Source organism: Capra hircus (assembly GCF_001704415.2).
Source record: "Capra hircus breed San Clemente chromosome X unlocalized genomic scaffold, ASM170441v1, whole genome shotgun sequence".
Lineage (NCBI taxonomy): Eukaryota > Metazoa > Chordata > Mammalia > Artiodactyla > Bovidae > Capra > Capra hircus.
The window spans coordinates 52754695-52781150 of record NW_017189516.1 but is presented as its reverse complement, the minus strand read 5'-3'; the positions used below and the strand labels follow the sequence as shown (position 1 = coordinate 52781150).

At 44.1% G+C, this 26456-nt stretch overlaps 1 protein-coding gene across 2 annotated transcripts in view; it reads left to right on the top strand.

Moving 5' to 3' along the window:
* NHS (NHS actin remodeling regulator) overlaps window positions 1-26456 on the top strand; it is a 275950-nt gene that overhangs the window by 202393 nt on the left and 47101 nt on the right. For both annotated transcript variants that reach the window (XM_018043756.1, XM_018043757.1), the window contains exons 2-3: window positions 10342-10494; window positions 24372-24505. In XM_018043756.1, the coding sequence (XP_017899245.1) occupies window positions 10342-10494; window positions 24372-24505 (287 nt within the window). The remainder of the gene's footprint in view (window positions 1-10341; window positions 10495-24371; window positions 24506-26456) is intronic.

The window sequence follows — 26456 nt, the reverse complement described above, 5'->3', positions numbered from 1 at the left end:
AATTCCCTGCAGAAATGACAGGAGGGGCCCCCCATGACAGCCCAGTGAGAGAGGTCTGTCCCCTGCCTACACAGGACTGCATCTATACCTTTTAGTTCCTGCGCAGCTTTGGGGAAAGAGCCAGTTTAAAAGGTGGCTTATGGGTTGTGTAAGTGTAATGAAGTAATAAATGCTTCTCATTTATTCCTGAAAAAAAAAAAAAGATTAGCCACCTGTTTTTTTTAGTGGGTGAAATTCTGTCACAAATGCCTCATTCTGAGGTTGATCTCTTGTTAGATCAAGCAAGGTGACCTCTGTGCAACTTGGACCACGGCTTGGGCTCAAAACAGATCTTGGAGCTGGTGTCTCATGCCATTCGGTTTGCAGGTTTAGTGGCCTCAGTGTTTCAACCTCAGTTCCTCTTGCAGCAGGGGTCTGAGGCTGTGAAAGAAAAACCACAGTAAGGGAATTCCTTGACTCTTCATGGTTATGGATTCTTCACCCATTCTTCTGCTCTTGGTCCTCTGCCTTATTAGTCTGGCCTTGGTGTCTGACCAGTGAAGCTCTGCTTTGTAACATTGGAAGAAAGTTTCTATCTGGAGCGGGAGGGGAGTGTGGAGGCGAGAGCCTGTGCAGGGCTGGGCCACTAGCTCTGAGGGCACGAAGGAGGCAGTGTCTTGCTCTCCAAGGTCAGCACTCCGCCATATGAGCACTGCCCGCCTGTTGACCTTGGAGAGAATGGAGCCCAGTGTTGGGCTAAGTGGGTGAGTGCAGCTTTCACAGGGTAGATGACTTAGGGAGGCGTGTGTCAGGATAAAGAGTGGCTTTGCCTGTAGACGCCTAGAGATAATTTGGAGGTAGAGTCTGAGAAGAGCGAGCAAAGTGGGGAGGGGCAGGGGGAAGCCAGCACTTAGCCAAGCAGCAGGAGAGCACAGTCCTGCCTCACGTGCCCTCCACACAACCCTCATTTCTGTGGACGCCCCAGAGCGCCTCGTAATTCAACCTGACTTCTATGCATTTGGTTTTCAAGGAAAAGCTTTTGCTAATGCTGACTGTAAATTGAGGGGGTGGCTTTAAAGATGTTTTCTGAAGAACGAAAACTGCTGGAGATTATCTCCCTCGCATGCCAGTGAGTCTCGCTGCAGTAGATAACCCTGCTCGTATTCGTTTCCTCAGCCAGCAGGTACTGAGCTCCTGCTCTGTGCCTGCCTGGGCCTGGTGCTGAGATAGACACCTGAGAATGCATACAGTCTGACAGGGAAATAAGCAGCTCCCCCTGTATGAGCAGGACCTGTCATACCGACCCTGGCCCCGCCAATTCAGGAATGCTCCTAATTCGGGGAAAAATTGAGGTGAGGATTGTGTTTGTGGTAGTCAAGAAAACATACCTTCTAAGCACAGTGATAGAGAAAGCACTCAGCATTTCCCTGAAAGTACAAATGACTTAAAGGGCCATAACATGATGTAGCAGTGAAAGCAGGATCCACCCTGATGCGCAGATAAGGCATCAAAGTACTCACCCTAGAAGGGCAGGCCTCTGGCTGCACTGTGGCCATCTGAGTTGAGGGGGTGGGACCTACGGAAAGCAGGAGTGAACTCAAAATACAAAGGTAAAGAGGGGTAGCAGAAAACCATGTCCTAGGCTGAGAACGGGTCAAATCAGTAGCTATGGCAGAGACGCAGTGACTTCAGTGTATTCGTGTAAATGTGAGCTGCCATAACAAATAACCCCCAATATCCCAGGGCTTTAATAAAATTCAGGTTTATTCTTCACTTGCGTAATGTCAAAAATGGGTTTTTCTTCATAGGTGGGTGGCTCCCGTCCTAGCCGGAGTTCAAGGTTCTCTGTTTATCCAGTCTACCATCTTCCATGTATGGCTTCTCAAGAACATGAATGATAACATGTGGCAGATTTCCATGGGCTGTGCTTCCTGGCAATGGTTCCACTCGCTTCTGCTCACATGCTACTGCTAGATCGCCACAGATGGCTATACCCAACTGCAAGGGAGGCTGGGAAATGTAGTCCAGCTATGTGCCAAAAAAGAAGAAATGACTCTGGTAACCAGCTAGGCCACACTGAGCTAGAGGAAGTGGTCACTCCACTAGGTTGGCTCCCTGTGGCCAGGTGCCTTCTCTCTCACATTTACTTTGATATTTCTGATGGCTAGTTGAGACTCTCAGGCCTTTGTAGCCATCTACTGTCATTACTCCATGCCATGCCTCCGTGTAGTCTTGCTAACTGTTCTGTTTCATCACAGTGCTTCTTATTACCTGATTACATTCTTCCTTATCAGTCAGTCTTAACTTCCTCACCTACCTCCGACCTGGATGTGAGCTCTATGAGGGCAAGGCCTGTGTCTGTCATGTCCATCGCTGTATTCCCAGTGCCTAGCATGCTGCCTGGCACATGGGAGATTCTTAATCACCCATTGTTCAATGAATGAATGCATGTGAACCTATTGGGCTCTGGAGGTCTTAATGGCTTCATGGAGGAGGTGCAACTTGAGCTGGATATGGAGTAGCATTTTTCTGGGAGAAAAGAGATCAGGAGAAGAAAGGAGGCAGAGTAAAGGGGAGAGAAAGGGCCACAAAGATGTGTGAAAGTGAAAGTCGCTGAGTCGTGTCCGACTCTTTGTGACCCTATGGATCATACAGTCTGTGGAATTCTCTAGGCCGGAATACTGGAGTGGGTAGCCTTTCCGTTCTCCAGGGGATCTTCCCAGCCCAAGGATAGAACCCAGGTCTCCTGCATTGCAGGCACATTCTTTACCAGTTGAGCCACAAGGGAAGCCCCCAAAGATGTGTTGATTGAACCATTTATGAAGTTAAGCCCCATCCATTCTACCGAAATAGTTGAACTTCTACAACATATAGGTCCGTGTAGATTGAACCATTTATGAGGTTAAGTCCCATCCAGTCAACCAAAATAGTTGCGCTTGTACAACATATAGGTCCATATTCTAGACTTGCTTATCTGGAAGATGCAAAAAGTACAGAAGGAAGCCCCTCTCTAAGCTTAAACAGCTTGTCATGCACTCGGCTGTGGGACACGGAAGCTGCTCCCCGTGATACAGCAGGTTCCTCATCCCAACCACCAGGGCTCTCCATGGAACGGCTTCAGTCTTCCTGTCTGGGATGGCTGCGGCATTCCCACACAGATTCCTGTACCTGTGTGGGGCAGTGGTGTGCGTTAGAAAATGGGGGAGCAAGGCAGAATGTGGTGTGGATCTTTGGACTCAGTGGTGCTCACTCTAAGTTCCTGGCTCTATCATTCATAATCTTTGGGGCCTTGAGCAATTTCTTAACCTCTCTGTGCCTATTCAGCATAGTAGAGATGATTAGATGTGCTTCCTGGGCTTACTGTGGGAACCAAATGAGATGGGCTCTATCGGAAGCTAACCTGTGCCTGCTCCATGCACATGCTCACTGGTAGCATGGTCTTCCTTCTTGGCGGCCCCTAACCTGCCCCCTTTGCCTCACAAGCCCTGGTCCAGTGGCAGTCAACTGCTGGGACCAGCCCTGACTGACTCTTCCTAGCCTTCCTCTTGGGTTGCCTCACCAGAAATTGCCAACAGTCAGGTCTTTCTTACCTCAAAATAGAAATCTCTCGTGGTTCCCTTCCAGCATTTTCCAACCTCCTAGCAAATCCTGTTCATCACCTCTGGCCCCCACCTCAAAACCACCTCTTCCCCGTGTCCCTTCACAAGCAGAGAGCATTTTTCCCACACGTGGCCGGCCCTCTGTACCTCTCTCAGGGTGCACGCTTGAGCCCATTGGGCTCATCATCTCATCTGTCTCACGTGGCTGCCAGGTTCGAACCTCCTGAGGGCCCTGACGGCACGAAGGGCAAGGCTTGTATGTTTTTCTCAAATAAGCTATAACTTACCAGTGCAGAAACTGTCAATGGATTTTAGTTAGTGATGAACACCTGAATGGGGCAATCAGGAACCTCTCTCATCAGCACCTTCAGTCGTGTCATTTGCCTTTTGCAAAGTATGTCTTGCTATATCCATTTCTAGTAGAAAATATCCTAAAGACACAAAGGAAAACAAAAAGATATCTACAACTGAAATCAGTTGTCTTCTTGTAGTCATTTTGAGACTATTCAAATAGGAAATTATGGCAGTGTCATAAAGAATCAAGATTTTCAGCACCAAAGAGATCAATTATATAATCAAGTAAGTTAAATGAAAACCTGTAATCTTAGATTTGAATTGGAAATAGCAGTTTCAACTCGGCTTTTGTCTTCACCTTCTAAGACTTACATATTTTCTAGTCCTGTCTGTTGGAGCAGCTTAGAGGCAATGGGCACCTAGCAACAGTGAATACCCCAGCACGCATGATGTGCTCTCTAAAGCCAGTTCCCTGGGAAGAAGCCCGGACTTCTTGGAGATGATCCTGGGATACCACACCAGGCCAGAAACTCCCACCAAGGAGGAAAGAGACCTTAAGAGGCCCAGCAATCTGCTCAAGGTCCCACAGGAGGCAGCCGCCCCTCTGCCCGGCCTCCTGGCCATGACCTTCTGCTGATGTTCCAACCAGGATCCACATTTGTCTGACCAGAGCTTTTCACTGCCAGGCTTGGGGGATTTTGACAACAAATCCATTTTAAGCTACTTTGGCATTGGAGAACTTGTCAAAGTAGTCTGGTGCACAATCCAGACATCCCGAATTTGAAATGCAAATGCTTGTGTGCTCCAAGGGTCGCAGTCATAAAACCCCTAGGCCGAGTATTGCCCTTCCCCTTATCACCTCAGTGCACAGCAGGCAGCCTTACTTACAGCTCCCACAACCGACAGAGGAGCATGCTTTTCTAGAAGTACAAGGAAATACTGTTCTGGCACTTCAGCAGCCTTCAACTGATGGCTGATAGGAAGTGGGAGAGAAATATCGCCACTCCCTCGCCTCTAAGGTGTGTGTCCTGCATTGATTGGCTCCTAAGGGGTTCCAGCCTGTGCACCCTTTATTGGCTTCCTTCCCTTCCCTGTATCACTTCCCTGCTCCCTGCTTAGTATCACCTCCTGAAGCTTTGTCTCAGTGCCAGTCATGAGGAATCATTCTTGGAGCCTGTCTGCCCCAGGCTGATGGAGAGAAAGAGCCACTGTCCCAGAAGAGCGGGCCTTCCTCAGTCTGGCTGCAGACTCGGCTAGACTCAGGCTAACTGAGTCAAAAGAGAACACATCTTTTCTGACTCCAGATTCAATATATCATGTGTGTCTTCTACAGAAAGCACAGAACACATAAATCTCTAGGCTTTGCGCGTGGAGAGGTCCTTGGAAAAGAATTCCTTTTGGCTTGCAGGCTCATGTATTTATAGCTTCTTTGTGGGCCCAGTAAAGGGCATTACTTCTCTACCTATGAAGATACTAACTACCAAGTTAAGTAATAAGTCTTAGTGGAGTGCAGTGGAGGGGTATGTGGGACCTTCTGTAAGTCTGGATATTTTTTAAATTTTCCATTGCTGCTGGTGATCTCTAAGTAATTTTTAAGAGTCTCACCTCTATCTAGTAGAAGAGATTTACTAGCATGTATAATCGGGTGTCATGTGCTTCATGATTTAATCGAGCCCAGGGCACCTGTCCAAGCAGACCAGAGAGTCTGGGCACCATACTGGTGGTAAGTATGCAGTGTCTCCTGAACAGAAAGGTGATTTTCATATGCTTTTTCTGATCTGTCTCTCCCACTCCAGCTCCACTGTCTTCCCTGGAATGTGAGACGTACTTGCGTTCGTAACATCACATCTGTAGCCTGAGCGGGAGTGAAGGGACTTTAAAACACTATATGCATCTTTGTGGTTAGAGTGCCTTCTTGCGTCTCCATTTTCCTGCTTTCAAAGAACCAACCTCACCCAGTTCTTTGCAAATAATGAAAATAGCTTTGTGACAAGTCGCCCTTCTCTAAATCTTAGAAGCATCCCTTAGTTATCCATCAGGCTCTCCTGAAAGACCCAATTCCTTATTATTGATCTGTATTATCTTTTGTATGCTGTAACTTGTTTGCTACCATGTAAAAGTGACCAGGCAAGGGCAGAGCCAGGCTCCCACTCTGGTTTAAGCTCAGGCATGCAAGTCTTGCAGACTGGCACAGAGGTGTCAGGACTTGGTGATGGAGTGGTTGCTTTCAGTCCAGGTTGCTGGAAGCAGGTGCATTACTGCCATCTGAGAACGTGACAGCCTTTGTAGTTAAGCTGGCCTTGGGGCTTATCTGTTTACTAGGTTGAACTCTAGAGAAGGTTTGTGTAGAGCAAAACGGTTGAACATCACTCGTTTAATATTGTTTCGTCGAGTACCTACGTTGTTGCCTCAGTATCTCTTTCTGGAAAGCAGTGGTCCTCACTGTGTGGTCTGCAGACTGGGAGCATCAGCGTCCCTGGGAAACTTGTCCTCTGCTCCATGGGCTGAAGTGTTGCTGGCATCCTAAAATTCAAATGGCTGCTTTCTCAGACAACAGGTGAAACGTGTGTGTCATGAGTTGAGAGTTTTGGTTTTGGAAGGACAACTTAATAGATGCAATAGATAGCAAATAGTCACCAACGGAGAGGAAGGGAGCAGCGGCCAGGCCGAGCGATGGCAGGGGAGGAAGAGGCTGCCTAGGGAAGTGCACAGACTTGGCCTCAGGAGACCTAAGCTTTGTTTCCACCTCTGCCAAAAATCAACTCTGGGATCTTGGATCATACCTTGGAACCTTGATTCCCTCATTAGTACCTGAGAGTGGCAGTCTAAGCAGTAAATTTCCATATGTTGACTGGTACCCAGAGCAAGAAGTACATGTCTCCATCACACCCCAGCATCTAAGCACACACACGTACAAACGAACACATATGTAACAGAACCAACAGCTTCACAAAACAACACTACATGCGATGCATGTTGGCATTTTGTTTTCCAGTCTCTTGTATGTCTTTGTTTAAAAAATGCTAGTCCTGATCTGCTGAATGGATTTCACAATCCACTCAAGGGTCATGCCCTGCGGTTTGAAAAAACACAGCATCTCGTCATTTCCAAGGTCTCTTCAGCAGTAGAATCCAATGGCGCTGCTCAGTGCCCACAGGAATTTTCCAAAAACAACAGCTGAGCTGTGACAGATGGATGCGTGCTAACACACTCTGGAGGAAGTGCATGGTGTAGAACATGGCAGCAGAATGACCCACAGATAAACAAGAAAATGATAAACCATTTCCAGGGAGAACGTATAGTGCTACAGCTCTCACAGTGACTCAGAGAATTAGCATCTCGAAGTCACAGAACTGAATGCTGCCCAAGTTAGCTAACATCAGAGACCAGGGACATCCTACCTCTCAGAGAAGCCACAGGCTCCCTGGTTGTAGGCAGCTTTCTTTACAGTTTCCAGAATGTAAGACACCCTACCCCCCACCAACAGTCATCTCTGGTAGCCTCATGTTTGTTTACACATGACTCACCATGAAGACAGGAAAATAAAAAAGGAAGAAAGCTCCAGACTTTTGTCTTTGAACCCAAGCCTGGCCCCTTCATCTCATCCATTCCCACCACAGCAAGGGGAACTAGTATGTAGTAAGCAGAGACATGTCAAGGAATGAGCATATTATGATCATTTCCTTGGATTCTGTGAAGGCTCTAGGAGCCCCGCTTACGGAGAAGGGGACAGAGGCCCAGAGATTTCAGTCACCTGCTCTGGACCACTGCTGGCAGGCAGAAACCCCGTCTCTTAATCCCAGAGCCCAGGGCCTTCCCCCAGTGCATCCTGAAGTTTGGTGATGAGTAGAAAAGAGAGGCACAAAGGGCAGACGGGCCTCCTTCAGCCAACAGGAAGGCCAAACCCTGATTCATAAAGATGGGGAACTTGAGTCCTGGGCACGGTCAGTGACTTTGCCCCAGGGCAGAGAAGTGTGAGTAGAACCCAGGCTTCTGCTGGTCTTTCTACAGGATGTCGAGTGTGCAAACAGCAGCACCAATAAGTAAACAGTACTCCTAGTGTGAAGCTCCATTTTATTTTAGAAGTTAGAGAAATTTTTATAGGGGAAAAATCGTTCTGGATCCAGGTAGTGCATAAATAAATATACAGCCAGGTTATCCCTATTCCATTGGTGTTAAAAAAGTCTAGGCTTCCTGACAAGTTCTGACACTGAGGGCATCCATGGTTGATGCTGTGTCCACAGCGCAGAATGACTGTGGTTCTGTGGAAAAGGCTGCCTGGCAGGGACAGACCGTGGACATCAGGCTCTGGCATTGGGCTGCTCCCTACTGCACAACAGTGTGCGGGCGAGGCCCTGGGGAGGAAGGGACAGAGCAAGAAGGAGAAAGAAAGGAGGAGTTCTACCTGATGATATGTGCAGAGGCACACAGCTGGCGCCTGGAAGATCTGGGGCTGGAAACAGCTCTGGCTTCCAAGTTGCTGTCTGTTCCCCAAGCAACACTGAGAGACATTGGCCTAAAGGAAGGTTGACTGGGGGAGGGGGATGTGAAGCAATAGTCATATTCCAGAAGTACAAACGGCACTGCAGACAGAGACCAGAGAACCAAAGTGCTGAAAGAATTGTCCGCAGGGCGGTGTGACGTCTTTTTAGGCTGAACTTACTGTCTATCCCCTGGGAACTCTGAAGGTCATGGGATTGTCTAGACCTTGACAGATAGTGATGTATCGACCACAAGGTTATGGTCACTGGTTTCATCTGAAGTTGGTGTCCACCTGTCTCATGGGAAAGTGAGGTTCATTTCTAAGGACAGGTGGAGGCTTGAGTTTAGTAACTGTTGGGAAATATAAGAATCAGGAGTAAATAGAATCCTGTGCTGAGTCTCTCTGGGCCCCAGTCTGGGGGTAGTACTGGCCACTCTTCGTAGAAAATCACTGGAGCCTGAGTCTCCAAGCCACCAGTGCTTTCTCTGCAGCTAGTTCTTCTCCCAGGATGAAGCATGTAAAAAGGAGGAATTCCCTGGTGGTCCAGTGGCTAAGACTCTGAGCTCCCAATTCAGGGTGCCAAGGTTCGATCCCTGGTAAGGGAATGAGATCCACATATCCTGCTACTAAGAGATCATATGCCGTAAATAAGACCCACTAAGTCATATCCAACTCTTATGACCCCATGGACTGTAGCCTGCCAGGCTCCTCTGTCCATGGGATTCTCTAGGCAAGAATACTGCAGTGGGTTGCCATTCCCTTCTCCAGGGGATCTTCCTGAACCCAGAATCAAACCTGTCTCAACTGCATTACAGGCAGATTCTTTACCGACTGAGCTCTGAGGGAAGCCCTAAATCAGACCCAGCACAGCCAAATCAAGAATTAAAATAAGGACCCCCATGTACCTGTAAGTTACACCTACATCATCACTGTTGCACTGTCCAACCAAGAATCCATATATCCACTACGCACTAATATGGCATGGACCTGGCTTCCTCACTCCGCCGCTCCCCCACCAGGGATCAAACCCATGACCCCTGCACTGGGAACCAAAGTCCTAACCACTGCACCACCTAGCAACTCTCAAACGGAAACCTTCTACCCCACCCCCCACCCAGCTCTGAGAACTTACCCTCAGTTTACAGCTCACTTGGTAAAGAATCTGCCTGCAATGCAGGAGACCCAGGTTTGATTCCTTGATTGGGAAGATCCCCAGAGAAGGATATGGCAACCCACTGCAGTATTCTTGCCTGGAGAATCCCATGGACAGTGGAGCCTGGCAGGCTACAGTCCATGGAGTTGCAAGAGTTGGACACAAGTTAGCAACTAAATCACTACCACCAGAGAGGTATATATCCTACCAGTCCTGATGCTCGCATGGTGCTAAGGAGTTCTGCAGGAATTCCAAAGGCGTTGTCATGCCCCTCTCCTCCCCAACACTATGTGTACGTTCCCTTCCTAACACACATCACCCTTGTAATAGGTTATTTAATAAGTTCTTTAATTCTTGTGCTCTTAGGTAAAACTAAGGAAGCTGAGCAGCGCTTTGAATGATGGGCATACAGTACAGTGGATAATATATGGCTCAGTGGTAAGGTTTGGGAGATAGGAAGTAAGACAAGGGCACTGATCAGGTAGGCATCAGGAGCAGCTGTGCAGAACTATATAATTCTGAGGCCCTGGACCAGAACTGGTCCAGTCCTTCCTCTGGCGCTTCTCTGCCTTCCTACAAGGCAGGACCTCACCCCACTCTGAGGCCTGGCTCAAAGAGCCAGGGTCTCTCATCCCTTGCTTTGGGAGTCAAAGGTTGTCCCTGTCTGTACTGGCAACTTGAAACCTTTCTCAAGCTCCTCTGGTCAATGCAGCGGACTGGATTTCCACTGTGCCCAGGCCCCACTCCTGTTCCCCTTTCCACCCCGGGGACAGCACAATGCATAGCTGAAAGCTGCCCCTGTCTAATGCCCTGTTTCCCTCTTGATCTCGCAGCTGTCTCCAACCTGGACGTCGAGAGCAAGCTGAGCGTGTACTATCGTGCACCGTGGCACCAGCAGAGAAACATCTTCCTCCCGGCCACCAGGCCGCCCTGTGTGGAGGAGCTGCACCGCCAGGCCCGGCAGAGCCTGCAAGCCCTGCGCAGAGGTGACTGATCTCGGGCATGGGGGCTTTTGGGGGAGAGAACTTGGAGCTCATCCCCACAAGGGCTTGTTCTGTGTCCCTTTGGTCCCAACACCTCCCCTCGTTAGAGCCAGTACTTTGAAATGCTCCCTTTTCTACCCTGAAATGAAATTCTTGGTTAGTATAACCTGCCTATAGATATAATTACTAATAGCATTATGGCCTGAATATAGCAATAAAGAGAATTTGAAAGGAAAATGGTTTATAATAATACTACTTGCAGCATATAAATGGCCAGACGTGGCAGCACTAAAAGACGTCATGGAGTCAGATGTTTACGCCTATCGAAAGTAGGTTCAGATTAAGTAGAGACAGGAGTCATTCTGATCAAAAAGTACAGAGACGTGAAAGTGGCAAGAGGACACAACCATAGAAACTGGTGCATTCAGCACGCATTAAACTTGAACCAAAAAATAAAACACCTCCGGATTACAATTACAAGAGAATTAGGTTTGACTCAGAAATACGTTCTAGGCTTTTCCCTGAAAAGAAGTTCTGGAGTGTTAGCTGTGGAAGCTGGGGGCACTGATTCACTGTTCAGCACTGTCTTCTGCATTGTAGGAGGGCTCCCGTTCTTGGCTCCAGCCTGGTCCTCTATGAACCAGAAGCTTGCCAGGGTGGGGGTCGAGCCTTCTGCTCCTGTTGAGAACCAGTGATGTGATCCATTCTACATCAGAGCACATGGAGGCCGAGGGAGGGCAAGACACCTGTGAGGGTCACACACAACAGGTTAGGTACAGTGCCAGGCCCAGACCCGAGCTTCCAGAGCCCCAGCCAGACTGACTTTCCTCCACATCATACACTGTCCTAGGGAAGTAAATATTTTCAGTCCTCTCATAGTCCTGTGAAAGTCGGAGATAGGCACGCAGCCTCTTCTTCCACTGCCTGCATTTTCACTGCTGTAAAGCCACTCTACTTAGGAGAAGGAGATTAAAACCTGGCATCATCCTTCCAGAGTCCCCCCCATTGGTGTCAGAATTGGGCATGCCAGCTTTTTTGGCCTTTAGATTTTTGCTGTGGAGACATATGGAGTCAGTACAGTCAAGTGTCTTTGTTCCAGATACCCTATGCTCCTTTAAGGAATGGTATTTGGTGAGAGTATTAACATTCACAGAAAAGGCTTTCATGTTACTGTCAAGACAGAGAAATAAAATGACAAATGTTTTCAGCTTTTTTCTTCTTCATGTACATGACTTCTCCCTTTTCCCCATCCCTTGTCTTTTTCACCTGTAACAAAAGAGCTCATGTCCTAATATCCCTAATACAATTCTCTCTGACAGTTGTCCTTGGTTATTAGTAGCTGATACTATCAGCCTTATCATGAAGACTGACCGTCAGTATCCCCTCGACCTACCTCTGGCATTCTTACTATTCACTTGGATTTGATAGTTGGCTGCAAAGTTCTTTACTGATTTTTTAGTGCCAGCCACCCTCCAGAAAGCTTCCTTAACAACACCTTTCCTGTTCCTCTGTGGCCTGGATTAGGCACTCTTCCCATAATAGCCTGTGCATCCTCCCATTGTGCCACTTAAAAGCTTATATCATCACCAACCACTTACCGGCCTGTCTTCTACCATCAATCCGTGAACAAGTCAAGGATGAGGAAGATAGAAAAAAAAATTTTTTTTTGACCGACTGCACTGAGTGGCTTGTGGGATCCTAGTTTCCCAACCAGGGACTGAACCCTGGCCCTCAGCAGTGAGAGTGCTGAGTCCCAACCACTGTACCACTGGGGAATGACCATAGATTTTCTTTTTTATTCAAAGCATTTACCATAACCCTGACATAATAGGTTCTCACTCATAGTAGGTCCTCAATGAATGTTTGTGTACCTGAATCAAATTCTGTAGAAAACTGCTTGAGCACTAGGGGTAGCAAATGATGACCGAGGAGTCTGATCATTCTCACTAAATACTTTTCTGATCCCATCATTGCTGCTGCTGCCGCTGCTAAGTCGCTTCAGTCGTGTCTGACTCTGTGACCCCATAGACGGCAGCCAACCAGGCTCCCCCGTCCCTGGGATTCTCCAGGCAAGAACATTGGAGTGGGTTGCCATTTCCTTCTCCAATGCATGAAAGTGAAAAGTGAAAGGGAAGTCACTCAGTCATGTCTGAGTCTTAGCGACCCCATGGACTGCAGCCCACCAGAGTCCTCCGTCTATGGGATTTTCCAGGCAAGAGTACTGGAGTGGGGTGCCATTGCCTTCTCTGGATCCCATCAGTAGAGAGCTTCAATAATGTTAGCCCTTTAGACGTAATTATTTTTACCCCTTTATTTTTATTCATAAGTCATCTCTGATTAGATTTTTCCAGATTCAACCAGGTAACACTAAGCTGCTCATAAGCTACCACATTTCACTGTGTTGTCAGGTTTGGACTTAATGGCAGAACTAAGGAACAGCAAGTGCCAATATCAATTTTCTCAGAACTTCCTCCTGGGGGGCTGAGAGAGGGATATGGGGCCTCCTGGGGTTTCTAGGAAAGACGGAGGAGCTGCATCTTGCCCTCCACACACAGGCTTGCTTCGTGGTTGTCTCCATAGCAAATCTTGGGTGTAGTAGTTTTAATAGCACTGCAGAGAGCCATAAACAGGAATTATAGGCATCATGGAATTAAAAACATGCAGTGTAGAATTGAAATTAGAAAGTGACTTTTTTTAAAAAGCCTTGTCTAAGAAACAGAAGCTTACTGGTGCATTTGACAGAATACCACTTTCGCCATCTGGTGGCCATGACTAATACTGACCTATCTGACAAGCCCTTGCTCACAAATGAGCTTCCCTGTAGGTGCTCTATTTAGACAGTTGGAGTATCCTGAGATCAGAACTGAGAAACCGGCTGCCTTTAAGATCTACTCTGCAGCAACCCCCCTCAACAAAGTCAACTGAGGGGCCAGGCATTGTGCTAAACCTAGGATGCAGAGAGCAATAGCATGTGGTTCTTGGCACACAAAGAACTCCTGGTCTAGTAAGGGAGAAGGGCAAGTAACCAGGTCATTTCAACACAGGGCCACGGGGGCTCAGAGCAAAGGCACTAACCAGGCCATGGAGCTTCAGAGAAGGCTCCTCAGAGGAAGCAATGCCTTCATGGAGTTCAAGTTATTAAGCCTCTGATTCTTCTGTTTTTCCGTTGTTTTTTTTTTCTTAGCAGTTCTTTATGCTCAGAGCCAATAATGGCTTGAAGTGATGCCAATGTTTACATTTGTAAGACAGTGACAGAGAGATTATTATGAGGCTATAAAGAGAGATTTACATTTTATATTTCCTTCTCTTTCAAGTTTCAGGACTGGGGTCTACATTTCATTGGTCTAAGGGAATAAGGACCAAGAGTCTACTGCAGTTTCAGGCTCTAGTTGATAAATGGTCTCCCCACACCACCACCAGAAAGAAGTATTAGGGAGCCGTTAATCTGCCTGCCTCCTGCAGGCCTGGAGCACATGGAAGAGATGAGCTTCAGAAAGAGCAAGCGGGGAGAGGCCGAATGGGAAACTAAGTTGATATCTCCCTCCAGACTCTGCCCTTCCTTCTACCTTTTCCCAACCAGCAACACCTATCTTTTACTCTCATTACAATTTTAAGAATGTAGAAGCTTTTCCTCCCACTGCCCATCTAGAAAAGCCAACTTTCTCCTGGTAGAGAAAAATGAGGGTGTGGCACTAGAGGTAGACGCTTTAACATGGCAGACATTTATCTCAAAAAACCTTCCTGGAAGGGAGAGCAAGGTGGCAGAGTGGGACATGGAGCCCACCTTGCTCCACAAATACAGGAAAATTCCAGCTGCATCTGAAATAATTCTCACAACATAGCAGCTAAAAGCCGTCAGAAGAGCTCAACCAGCCAGAGAGCCCCATATACCTGGGTAGCACTAAAGGAGAGGGACCTGCACCCCTGGGAGAGAGCTGTGAAAGAGAGCTGGTTCCCGCACCCCGGGAACCTCCTTCACTAGCTGGGAGGTCTGCCAGGACAGGGAGCTTCAGGGGTCTAGAGTTTCCAAGAGAGGAGTGTGCCTGTGCTACCTTGCTGCCAAGCAGCATAGAGAGGGACGGGCACTGAGCTGCCGTGTCACTGCCAGCCAGGGAGGCGCACCTGCTGGTCTGCACAGTGCTAGGTGTGGAAACTCAGGCTTCAGTAGACAGACATGGCGAGAGGACTGGGTTTGGCTATGCAGAGATATCCAGAAGAGCCTGGAGTGTGGTCTGGGCTATAAGTGGAGGCACACACAGGACGGGGCACAGGTCCACCAAAGGAGCCCCAGTCGACACAGGAAGGGCTGTGTGTAGGTCCACCATAGACACCTCATTCTCAGTGTGCTCACAGAGGTGCATGGCTCCAGCCACACCAGACTTTGGGAGCACACACACACACACACACACACACACACACACCAGGGCTGACATTGGAACCAATTATCAGTGCTGTAACCACGGAGCACTGCTTCAGTGGGCATTAGGAGCTCATGCTTTGTGAACATGCACACACCAAAGGCAAGGCTGCCACCCAAGCCAATTATCAGTGTTTTCACAGCCAAGACGGGTCTCTGGGTGGTACCAGCATTAGCTGATTTTGTAGACGTGCACGCTGGCTGGCAGAATATGTCACAGAGTCACATGTCCTGGCACACAGCTGAGTGCTCTGGTCTTACCTACCTCACACTACAGCTGAGAACCAGATCTCAGGGTTTCTATTCCAACAACTGGGGAGCAGACCCTGCCCCCAACAGAACTGTGGCAACTACAGAGCAAAGAGGGGGCCCCATCCAACATTACAGTGCAAGCTCTGGACAGCACAGCACCAAACACACCCTTCATCAAGGGAGGATAATGGCCAGCACATGCTGAGGAAAGATGTGGCAGGCATCCATACCAAATACAGCCCTCACATAAAAACTACTCGACTTACATAGTCTGTACCAGAACACTCCTACAGGAAAAGAGCACTTCAAGATCACAGTAGATAACTGTTCCTCCTAAATTCATGGAGTAAGAGAAATATAAGTAAAATGAAAATGCAGAGGAACTACTCCCACTTAAAAAGACTGAGAGAAATTCCCTGAGCAAAACAGACCTTGCCAGTCTATCAGACGCCAAGTTCAAAAAGGAAGTGATAAAAATGCTAAAGATCCCCAGAAAGACTATTGATAAAAAGGCAGATCACTGTAACAAGGAACTAGAAACCATAAGGAGACCAAAATTAGACAACGCAACTGCTGAGATAAAAACCAAGCTAAAGCCAATAAACAGCAGACCAAATCTATATAGCGGAACAAATAAGTCATCTGGAAGTTAACACAAGGCACCCAATCAGTAGACAGAAAGACAAATGAAAGAAAAAATGAAAGTGACATGTGAGACCTATGAGATAATGTAAAGTATGCCAACCTCCACACGAAAGGGATTCCAGAAGAAGAAAGAAAAAAGGGAATCAAAATGTAGTTGAAGAACTTGTGGCTGAAAACTTCTCAAACCTACAGAAGGAAACAGATATCTAGGTACAGGAATCACAGAGGGTCCCAAATGAGATGAACCCAAACAGATCCACACTAAGATATATAATTGAAATGGCAAAAGTGAAAGATAAAGAGGGATTCTAAATGTAGCAACAGAAAAACAAAGTCATTTACAAGGGAGTATAAAAAGGCTATTAGCTGATTCCTCTACAGAAACTCTGCAGGCCAGAAGGGAGTGGCAACATAGATCCAAAGCTCTTAAAGGTGAAACTTGCAAAGTACAATACTCTACCCAGCAAGATTATCATTTAGAATAAAAGAAAATAGAAAGAATATCCCAGACAAGCAAAAACTAAAAGAATAGAGCAATACTCATGAAAATATGTTCAACATTGATAATGACTAGAGAAATGTAAATCAAAATTACAGTCAAATATCACCTCGCACCAGCCAGAATGGCCATCATCGAAAAATCCACAAATAGTAAATGCTGGAGAGGGTGTGAAGAGAAGGAAGCCCTCCTGCACTGTTGGTGAGAATGTAAATTGGTGCAGCCACTATGGAGAACAGTATGGAAGTTCCTTTAAAAACTAAAAATAGAACTACCGTATAATCCTGCAATCCCACCCCTGGGCATATACTTGGAGAAAAACATGATCTGAAAAGATACATGCACCCCAGTGTTCATAGCAGTACTATTCACAATAGCCAAGACATGGAAGAAACCTAAATGTCCATTGACAGAGGAATGGATAAAGAAGCTGTGGTACATACAAAAGAGAAAGAAATAATGCCATTTGCAGCAGCATTGATGGACCTGGAGATTGTCATACTGAATGAAGTAAGGCAGAGAAAGTGAAATATCATTATGATATCACTTATATGCAAAATCTAAGAAACAGTGATACAAATGAACTTATTTACAAAACAAAAACCAACTCACAGACTTAGAGAATGAACTTATGATTTACTGGGGAGGGGTGTGGGTAAAGGATAGTTAGGGAGCTTGGAACTAACATGTACACACTGCTATATTTGAAATGGACAACCAACAAGGACCTACTATATAGCACAGGAAACTGCTCAATATTATGTAACAACCTAATGGGAAAAGAATTTTTAAAAGAATAGCTACATGTATAACTGAATCACTTTGCTGTACACATGAAATTAACACAACATTGTTAATCAACTATATTCCAATATAAAATAAAGGTTTAAAAAAGAACACAGCAATACTAAACCTTATCCTAAAAGAAATATTGAAAGGTCTTCTCTGAGTAGAAAAATAGCAAGAATCTATAGGAAAGGGAAATTCACAACAGGAAAGGTAAATATATGAAAGTATTGAAGATTACTTAGATAAGCCAATACATGCATTAAAAAAACAATTAAAATTGTGAAAGCAATTAAAACTATAAAGAACAGCAAAAGGATAAACATGAAGATGTAAAATAGGATATCAAAATCACAAACTATGGGAGAGTAAGAAAATATAGAGTTTTTAGAATGTGTTTGAGCTCACATGACTATCAGTCTAAAACAAATAGCTAGAGTTACAGTTTAACACACTCGAAAACCAAGGTAACCACAAATCAGAAGCATACAGTGGTCTCACAAAATCTAAAAAGAAAGGAACTCAAGCACAATGCTAAAGAAAACCATCAAACTACAAAAGGAAAAACAAAAAAGGGAAGACATACAAAATCAACTGGAAAACAACGTTTAAAATGGCAATAAATACATACTATCAATAATTATTTAAATGTCAATAGACTAAATGCTCTGATAAAAAGACATAGAATGACATACTGGATAATAAAATAAGAACCTACAATATGCTGCCTACAAGAGGCACACTTTAGGGTGAAAGAAATACATAGATTGAAAATGAGGGGATGGCAAAAGATACTTCCTGCAAGTGGAAATGTCAAGTAAGGGTAGTGATACTCAGACAAAACAGACTTTAAAACAAAAGCCATGAATAAAGACAAAAAAGGACACTATATTAATGATACAAGGATCAACAGAAGAAAATATTGTCTTCATTAACATATATCCACACAATACTAAAGCTCCTAAATACATAAAATAAATACTAACAGACATAAAAGGAGCAACTGATGGGGATACATTAATAGATTTTTATCAATGGACAGGCTTTCCAGACAGAACATCAATAAGGCAATAGACACATCTAAATGACACTTTAGAATAGTTAGATGGATTGATATCTACAGGACAGTACATCCAAGGAAACCAGAATACACACTCTTTTCAAGCACACATGGAACATTCTCTAGGACAGACCACATACTAGGATATAAAATAAAGTCTGAACAAATATAAAAGGATAGAAATTATCTCAAGCATCTTCTCTTACCAGAATGGCATGAAACTAGAAATCCGTCACAGAAAGAAAAATGAGGGAAAAATAATTACATGGATACTAAACAACATGCTACTAAAAGCCAATTGGCCAACAATGAAGTTAAGAGGAAATTTTAAAATACCTCAAGATAAAGGACGATAAAAACACAACCATCCAAAATCTTTGGGATCCAGAAAAAGCAGTCCTGACCTGAGAGAAGTTCATAGCAATACAGGCCTTCCTCAAGAAATAAGAAAAATCTCCAATAAACAACCTGACCTTCCACCTAAAAGAATTACAAAAAGAACATTTAAAACTCAGCAGAAGGAAGGAAATAATAAAGATCAGAGAGGAAATAAAATATAGATTGAAAATAAAAAATCAATAAAACCAAGAGCTGTTTTTTTGAAAGAGTAAGCAAAATCAATGAATCGCTAACCAGGCTTACCAATAACGAGAGAGGGGACCCAAATACACAAAATAAGAAATGAAAGAAAAATAATTACCAATATTGCAGACATATAAAAAAATAAGAAAAATACTATGAACAGTAATATACCAACAAAATGGACAACCTAGAGGAAACTGACAAATTTCTAGAAACATACAGCCTGCCAAAACTCAATGAACAAGAAACAGATAATTTAAATACATTGATTACTAGAAGTAAAATAGACTCATACCTATCCTTCTCAAACTCTTCCAAAAGACTAAACAAAGGGGAACACTCCCCAAATCACTTTATGAAGCCAACATCATCCTGATATCAAAATCAAAGAGACTACAAAAAGACAATTACAGCTTAATATCTCTGATACATGTATCAACAGATGCAAAAATCCCCACCAAAATGTTAGCAAATCAATCCAACAACATATAAAAAGGATCATACATCATGATCAATTTGGATTCATTCCAAGGGTGGTTCAACATACACACATCAATCAAAGTGATACACCATATGCCATTAAAAAAAGACGGAAACAACATGAGCATCTCAATAAAGTTAGAAAAAGCATTTGATAAAATTTAATATCCATTCATGATAAAAACTCACACGAAAATGGGTATAACAACGTAATGCTGAATAACATCCATTTATAACAAATCCAGAGCTAATACAATGCTCAGTGGCAAAAAAGCTGGAAGCCTTCCCACTCAATTCTGAAACACCAATATGGATGCCAGCTCTCATCACTTCTATTCAACATAGTATTGGAAGTCCTAGCCACAGCAATTAGATGAGAAAAAGAAATAAAAGGTATCCAAACTGAAAGGGAAGAGATAAAATTGTCATTGTATGCAGATGATATGATACTCTATATAGAAAACCCTAAAGACTCCATATAAAAACTATTAGAATAAATGAATTCAGCAAGGTAGCAGGGTACAAGATCAGTATACAGAAATCTGTTGCATTTCTTTACACTAACAATGAAATATAAGAGAAAGTAAAACATTTATTGTGTATTTAAAATTGTGTAAAAAAACTTAAATACCTAGGGAAAAAACCTAACCACTGAGGTAAAAGACATATTTAAGAACTATAAAACATTGATACAGGAAACTGAAGGTGATACCAAGACATGGAAAGATCTCCCATGCATTTGTTCTGGAAGAATTAATATTGTTAAAAACAGTCATACCACCCAAAGCTATCTACAGATTTCATGTGATCTTTATCAAATTACCCATGACATTTTTCACAGAGCTAGAACATATAATCCTAAAATTTATATGGAACTACAAAAGACCAAGAATTGCCTTTAGGGTTATCCTCCCAGACTTCAGACAATATTACAAAGCTACAGCAATCAAAACAGCTTGGTACTGTCACAAAAACAGATCAAAAGAACAGAAGAGAAAAAACAGATAGATCAAAAGAACAGAATAGGTAGCCCAGGAATAAACCCACATGCCTGCAGTCATTAACCTTCAACAAAGGAGGTAAGAATATACACTAGAGAAAAGACAGTCTTGTCAGCAAGTGGAGCTGGAAAAGCTGGACAGCGTCATGTAAATCAATGAAGTTAGAACACTCCTTCACACCATACACAACAATAAATATAAAATGGCTTAAATACTTAAACATAAGATATAACACCATAAAACTCCTAGAAAAGAACATAGGCAAAACATTCTCAGACATAAATGGCAGCGTTTTCTTAGATCAGTCTCCCAAGGTAAAATAAATAAAAACAAACATAAATAAATAGGACCTAGTGAAGTTTATAGATTTTCTCATAGCAAAGACATAAACAAAAAGACAATCATAAACAAAGAAACCATAAACAAAAGACAACCTACAGACTGGGAAAAATATTTGCAAATAATGAGACCAACAAGGGCTTAGTTCCCAAAATATACAGACATCTCATACAATTTAATATAAAAAAATTCAATAACTAGACGTTTTTCCAAAGAAGACATACAGATGGCCAACAGGCACGTGAAAAGATGGTTAACATGGCTAATTATTAGAGAAATGCAAATCAAAACTACAACAAGGTATCACCTCACACCAGTCAGAATAGCCATCATGAAAAAGTCTACAGATAATAAATGCTGGAGAAGGTGTGGAGAAAGAGTACCCTTCTATCCGTTGTTGTGGATGTAAAGTGGTGCAGCCACTATGGAGAACAGTATGAAGTTTCCTTAAAATAGAACTCTAAAAATAGAGTTACCATATGATCCAGAAATCCCACTCCTGGACATATACCTGGAAAAAACTATAATTCAAAAAGGTACTTGCACTGCTGTGTTCATAGCAGCACTGTTCACAGTAGCCAAGACATGGAAACAGCATAAGAGTTCATCAACAGACAGATGGATGAAGGAGATGTGGAATATATACAATGGGGTATTACCCAGCAATGAAAAAAGAATGAAATATTGCAGCAACATGCATGGACCTAGAGATTATCATACTAAGTCAGAGAAAGAGAAATATCTCTTATCACCTATATGTGGAATCTAAAAAAAAATCCACTTATTTACCAAACAGAAATAGACTCATAGACATAGAAAACAAACTTGTGGTTACCAAAGGGGGATGGATAAATTAAGAGTATGGGATTAACAGATACCCAGCACTATATATAAAATAAACTAACATCACGGATTTACCCGTATAGCACAGGGAACGATATTCAGTATCTTATAACAGAAAGGAATCTGAAGCTGTATGCCTGAAACTAGCACAATATTGTAAATCTACTATATATAATAAAGGATTCCCTGATGGCTCAGATGGTAAAGCGTCTGCCTGCAATGCAGGAGACCCGGGTTGAATCCCTGGGTCGGGAAGATCCCCTGGAGAAGGAAATGGCAATCCACTCCAGTACTCTTGCCTGGAAAATCCCATGGACGGAGGAGCCTTTTGGGCTACAGTCCATGGGGTCGCAAAGAGTTGGACACGACTGAGTGAAACTAGCACAATGTTGTAAATCTACTACATATAAGAAACACTTTTTTATAAAGTCTTCCTGATGAGCAACGGCTCTGGAGGCAGATTAGCAAAGAGCACCTACCTGGGGTTGAGGACTTTTCTCTGGTTGTGAATGGGAGTCAACATTTGTCTCAAGAACCCCAAGCAAAGGAAGATGAGTAATTCTACCACATTCTCCTGGCAGACAAAGTTGGCAGTTGAGGCAGGGAGGCCCACAGACAGGCCAATCAGACGTGGACAGAAATCAGAAGGCTCGAGAGTGCTCAGGTACCGGTTTAGAGTGCAGCACACTGAATACAGCAAAGAAGAAGGAGGTCAGCATTAGGGAGGCCAGTGTCAACGGGCAACAAGACCCAGAGAAGGGCCTAACAGCAAGGGTACAGTGAGGCCACTGACTCAGTACCCAGCCCATGGGAAAGATAGGGCTTTAGAGTACATTCTACAGTTACAAAAGCAGACCTTCATGAAAGCATTAATTTGTTCTTCCTTTCAGTCACTCCACAAACATTTACTGAAAATCCACTATATCACAGGCACAGCAGGGCACAGTGATGGAAAGCTGACTATAATCTCTGTTGTCCAGGAGCAGACTTCTATACAGAGGCAGACATACAGAGAGATCCTGACATTTATCACTGCAATGACAGAGATGAAATGGGCCCTGGAACTACAGGGCCTTTAGAGAAAAGACACCTGACGCCACCTGAAGAAGGGTCAGTGTAGTTGGCTGTTTCCTAATATGGGTAAAGGGCTTCCCTGGTGGCTCAGTGGTAAAGAGTCTCCCTGCCAATGCAAGAGACGCAGGTTTGATCCCTGGGTCAGGAAAATCACCTGGAGAAGGAAATGGCACCTCACTCCAGTATTCTTACCTGGGAAATCCCATGGACAGAGGAGCCTGGAGGGCTACAGTCCATGGGGTAGCAAAGAGTTGGACACGACTAAGCAACTAAACAACAATACTGGGGAAAGAATACTGTCTTATGAGTAGCCAAATATTCTATATTATCAGTGTCCAAAGAATTACAATGTGATAAAATGTAATTATAACAAATACTGTCAAATGCCAGCAATCTTGCTCTGATGGGCGAGGTGTGTTTAGATCTCTTACAGGTCAAGGAGTGGTCATGAGCAGGGCCCTGGGGCCAAGTGTATAGCAGTGACAGCTCGGCAATGACTTAGCCTCCCTGATCCATGTAGGCATCTGCACAAGAGGGACACTATCAGTGCCTGCTTCGTGCAATCGTCAAGATAATGCACCTACAAGCTCTTGCAAAGCATCTCTGATGCATGCCCATTGCCCAGCAAACACTGGGCATCACAATTATTATTGTAGATGTGCTGAGTAATGGCAGCTTTAAACAACAGAAGGAAATTTAGGACACCTGCTGCACAAATTTGTACCCTGGTCATATTGGGTGGGGGCCACGAGACTTTAGGCCCTGAATGTGAGTGTGGGCTGGGTTTTGGCAGGTAGTGCAGCCTTTGTCATGGCCAGTTTGTTGGTCAGGGTATGTTGGGTAGGCTCACCAAGATACCCAGAAAGCTAAACCGGGCTCCTAGTGTCCCTGTGATTCTTATTATGCAGTTAGGATCACTTCACCCCACACATGGAAATTTCTTTTTTTTTCCCCAAAGTAGCTTTATTCCTAAATCAGACAGTTGTCATCATTGGGATTCCTTTGCTTCCTCTAGGAACCCAGAATTTGAAAACCATCTGGGTGTTGTGGGTGACAGGACTTAGATGGGTGCAATGGTATGCTGGCCACGGTCTCTTTAAAAAAAAATTAAGTAAGTAAGCATTAATTGCTCAGTCGTGCCTGACTCTTTGTGACCCCATGGACTGCAGCCCACCACGCTCCTCTGTCCATGGGATTTTCCAGGCAAGGATACTGGAGTGGGTTGCCATTTCCTTCTCCAGGGGATCTTCCCAAACCAGGGATCAAACCTGGGTCTCCTGCACTGCAGGCAGATTCTTTACCAACTGAGCTACAAGAGAAGCCCAAAAAATGTAGTAAAGAAATAAATGAATGAGGCCCTAATGTGTAGGACTCACCAATTTCTGTGATATAAATATTCCCACCATAGCCTATTTCAAGTTACTGACAATTTAAAAGCTGGCTTGCAAAATTCCTGAACGCCTAACTATCTGTGCCCCTGAGCCAATGTGAGCTGGCTCCATCATCCTCTGGATAGCTGTGAGCATCTATGCTTTCTCGCCCTGGGAGGCTCTGGCGTGTCTGTGCCTAGGTCCACTCCAGGACTCAGATCAGCAGATCTTGCACCACTATTCTAGATTTGTTTTTCTTGCTCATGTTGTTTTGAAACAAGCTGTGTTGAGACATATCAAACACAGAGTGATCCGTCTTGAGATGGACCCACTGAAATGTAGGCATCCAATTTCATATTACTATGAAGTAAAAGTTTAGTTCAGAACCATTCTGAAAATCTTATTTGGTATACACATGAGCTAGATTAGCAAAAACTCACTTTTTTCCAGCCTTTCGCTCATCCTCCCAAGGGGGAAAGAGAAATTGCAAATGCCAAGTGTGTTTCTATACTGTTGATTTTTCTGCTCCCAGAGCACCGGAGCCGGAGCGATCGTCGGGAGCAGAGAGCTGCTGCGCCCATCCCGGCAGCAGCCCCTCCACTGCCCGCCTACCCCCCGGCTCACAGCCAGAGGAGGCGCGAAGCCAAGGACCGGCACTTCTTAACGGTGAGCTGGGTGGCCAAGCGGCCACCCTGTGCCTTCTCAGTGGGAAGTCTGAGTGGGTCTTGGGAGTCAGTGTCCCTTCTCTTACCAAAGGAGACTGGGCTCCCTGAAAGAGCTAGTTATGGGCATTTGACAACTGAATTTTTCCCCTTTTGTTTCTGAAAGGAATGCTTCTTTCTTTGGAATAGAGTGGGGATACAGATTTTTTTTTTCAGTTAATTGGCTGCACAGTGCTGTAAAGCAGTAACAGTTAAGGACTCTAAGAGAAATTAGGAGTATGGGATTAAGACATATACAGTGCTATATATAAAAAAAGATAAACAGGATTTATTGCATAGTCTTGTTGTATACCTGAAACTAACATGATATTGTAAAGTAACTATACTTTAATAAAAATAAAACCAGAGGGGAAAGTCCTTCAAATCCTAATTCTTCTGCATACAAGCTGAAAGATTTAGGGCTGGTTATTCACCTTCTTTGTCCTAAGCTCCCTCATCTGTAATGTGGGGATATTAATAGTAGCTAGCTTATAGAGTTTGAGGGTTAAATGAGATATGGCATACAAAGATCTTAGCACAATGCCAAGCATAGGGCAAGACCTCAGTAAATGTTAATTGCTGCAACCACTACTATTGTTACTAGCCAGGTGATAGCGTGGCTGTCTTGGTAGGGTGAACTGAGAAAGAACTTACGTGATGTGAAAAATTACTGTTTAAAGATGAATCATGTCATAATTTCATGCTTCCCCCATTCTACAAAGAAGGGTGTTCTGAGTAACCAGTTACTAGAGTGATATCACCACCACTGGTGATGTCAGCCTTGCCTGGGTGGGTGTGACTGTAACTCGGCTCAAGCCCCCAGGTATGGATCAGAGATGATGAAGCTGAGACCAGCTCAGAATACCTGGAAACACCATTACCCGAGGTGTGTCTTCTGAGGCCTCAGCAGGGATAGGTGAGCACTTTCTGCCATCATTGAGGTGAGGGACTGCTATTTCTGTGACCAAATCAGCCCACATAGCCTGCCTGAGTGGTTGGACTCCTGCACCCTTGTCATGCCAGTGTGAGGCCCTAAGTCTAAAGAAGTTATAATAGTGTAGTGAGAGGTTGAGTTTTTTATTTGAAATTACGGTCGTATGTATGATTATAAACTCTGTACCCTTATGGCTTTTATAACATGCAAATTAGAATAAAAATATTTGGGTCACATGATGCCAGACACCCAGATGAGAACAGATTTCATCTAAATGACTCTCATGATATATCCAGATAAAACAATGAGTGATATTTAACAGTAGACAGACATTTTTCCTACCTGTGGCTAGACAGTAGGCTTCACGTCCTTCAGGCTCATCAAATGTCTGCTAAGTGCCATGTCAAACCACACTGCTGCAATGCAGCTCAGGGACCAGAAAGGAAGGTAAGAGCCTCTGAGGGCTTTCCAGGTCTTTATATAGAACAGTTACACATGCTAGTGATTTGTCATAAAAGCCCCTACTTGACAAAAGTTCCTATTAAGCTCAAATCTGCTTGCTGAAGCATTTGCTTTTAATGAGGCATTTTCTGCATAAAAATGCTAAAAATATTTTTCCCATTCATTATAACATGTTTTGTGGCTCATTAAGTTTTTTTTTTTTTTTTTGGCGGGGGGAGGTGAGGGAGAAGATGTTAAGCGTTTACAGAAATGACATAAAAATATTACCCTTTGTCTTCATCTGCATAATTTTTAATAATGTCTAAATTTCAAAGCAAGAGTATAGGAAAAAGCTTAGACTAATGAATAGCAATGAGGGTACTTCATTTTCCCAATAGACATTAATAAGAGGTCATATTTATATAAAGCAGAAAATTTACCCATCTGAATGGTACTATTTAGTATATCTAAGTAATTTGGGAAAACTTTAACTGTTTCATTTGTTTGATTGAGTTTGGGTCACCATGGTCATTGGAAGATT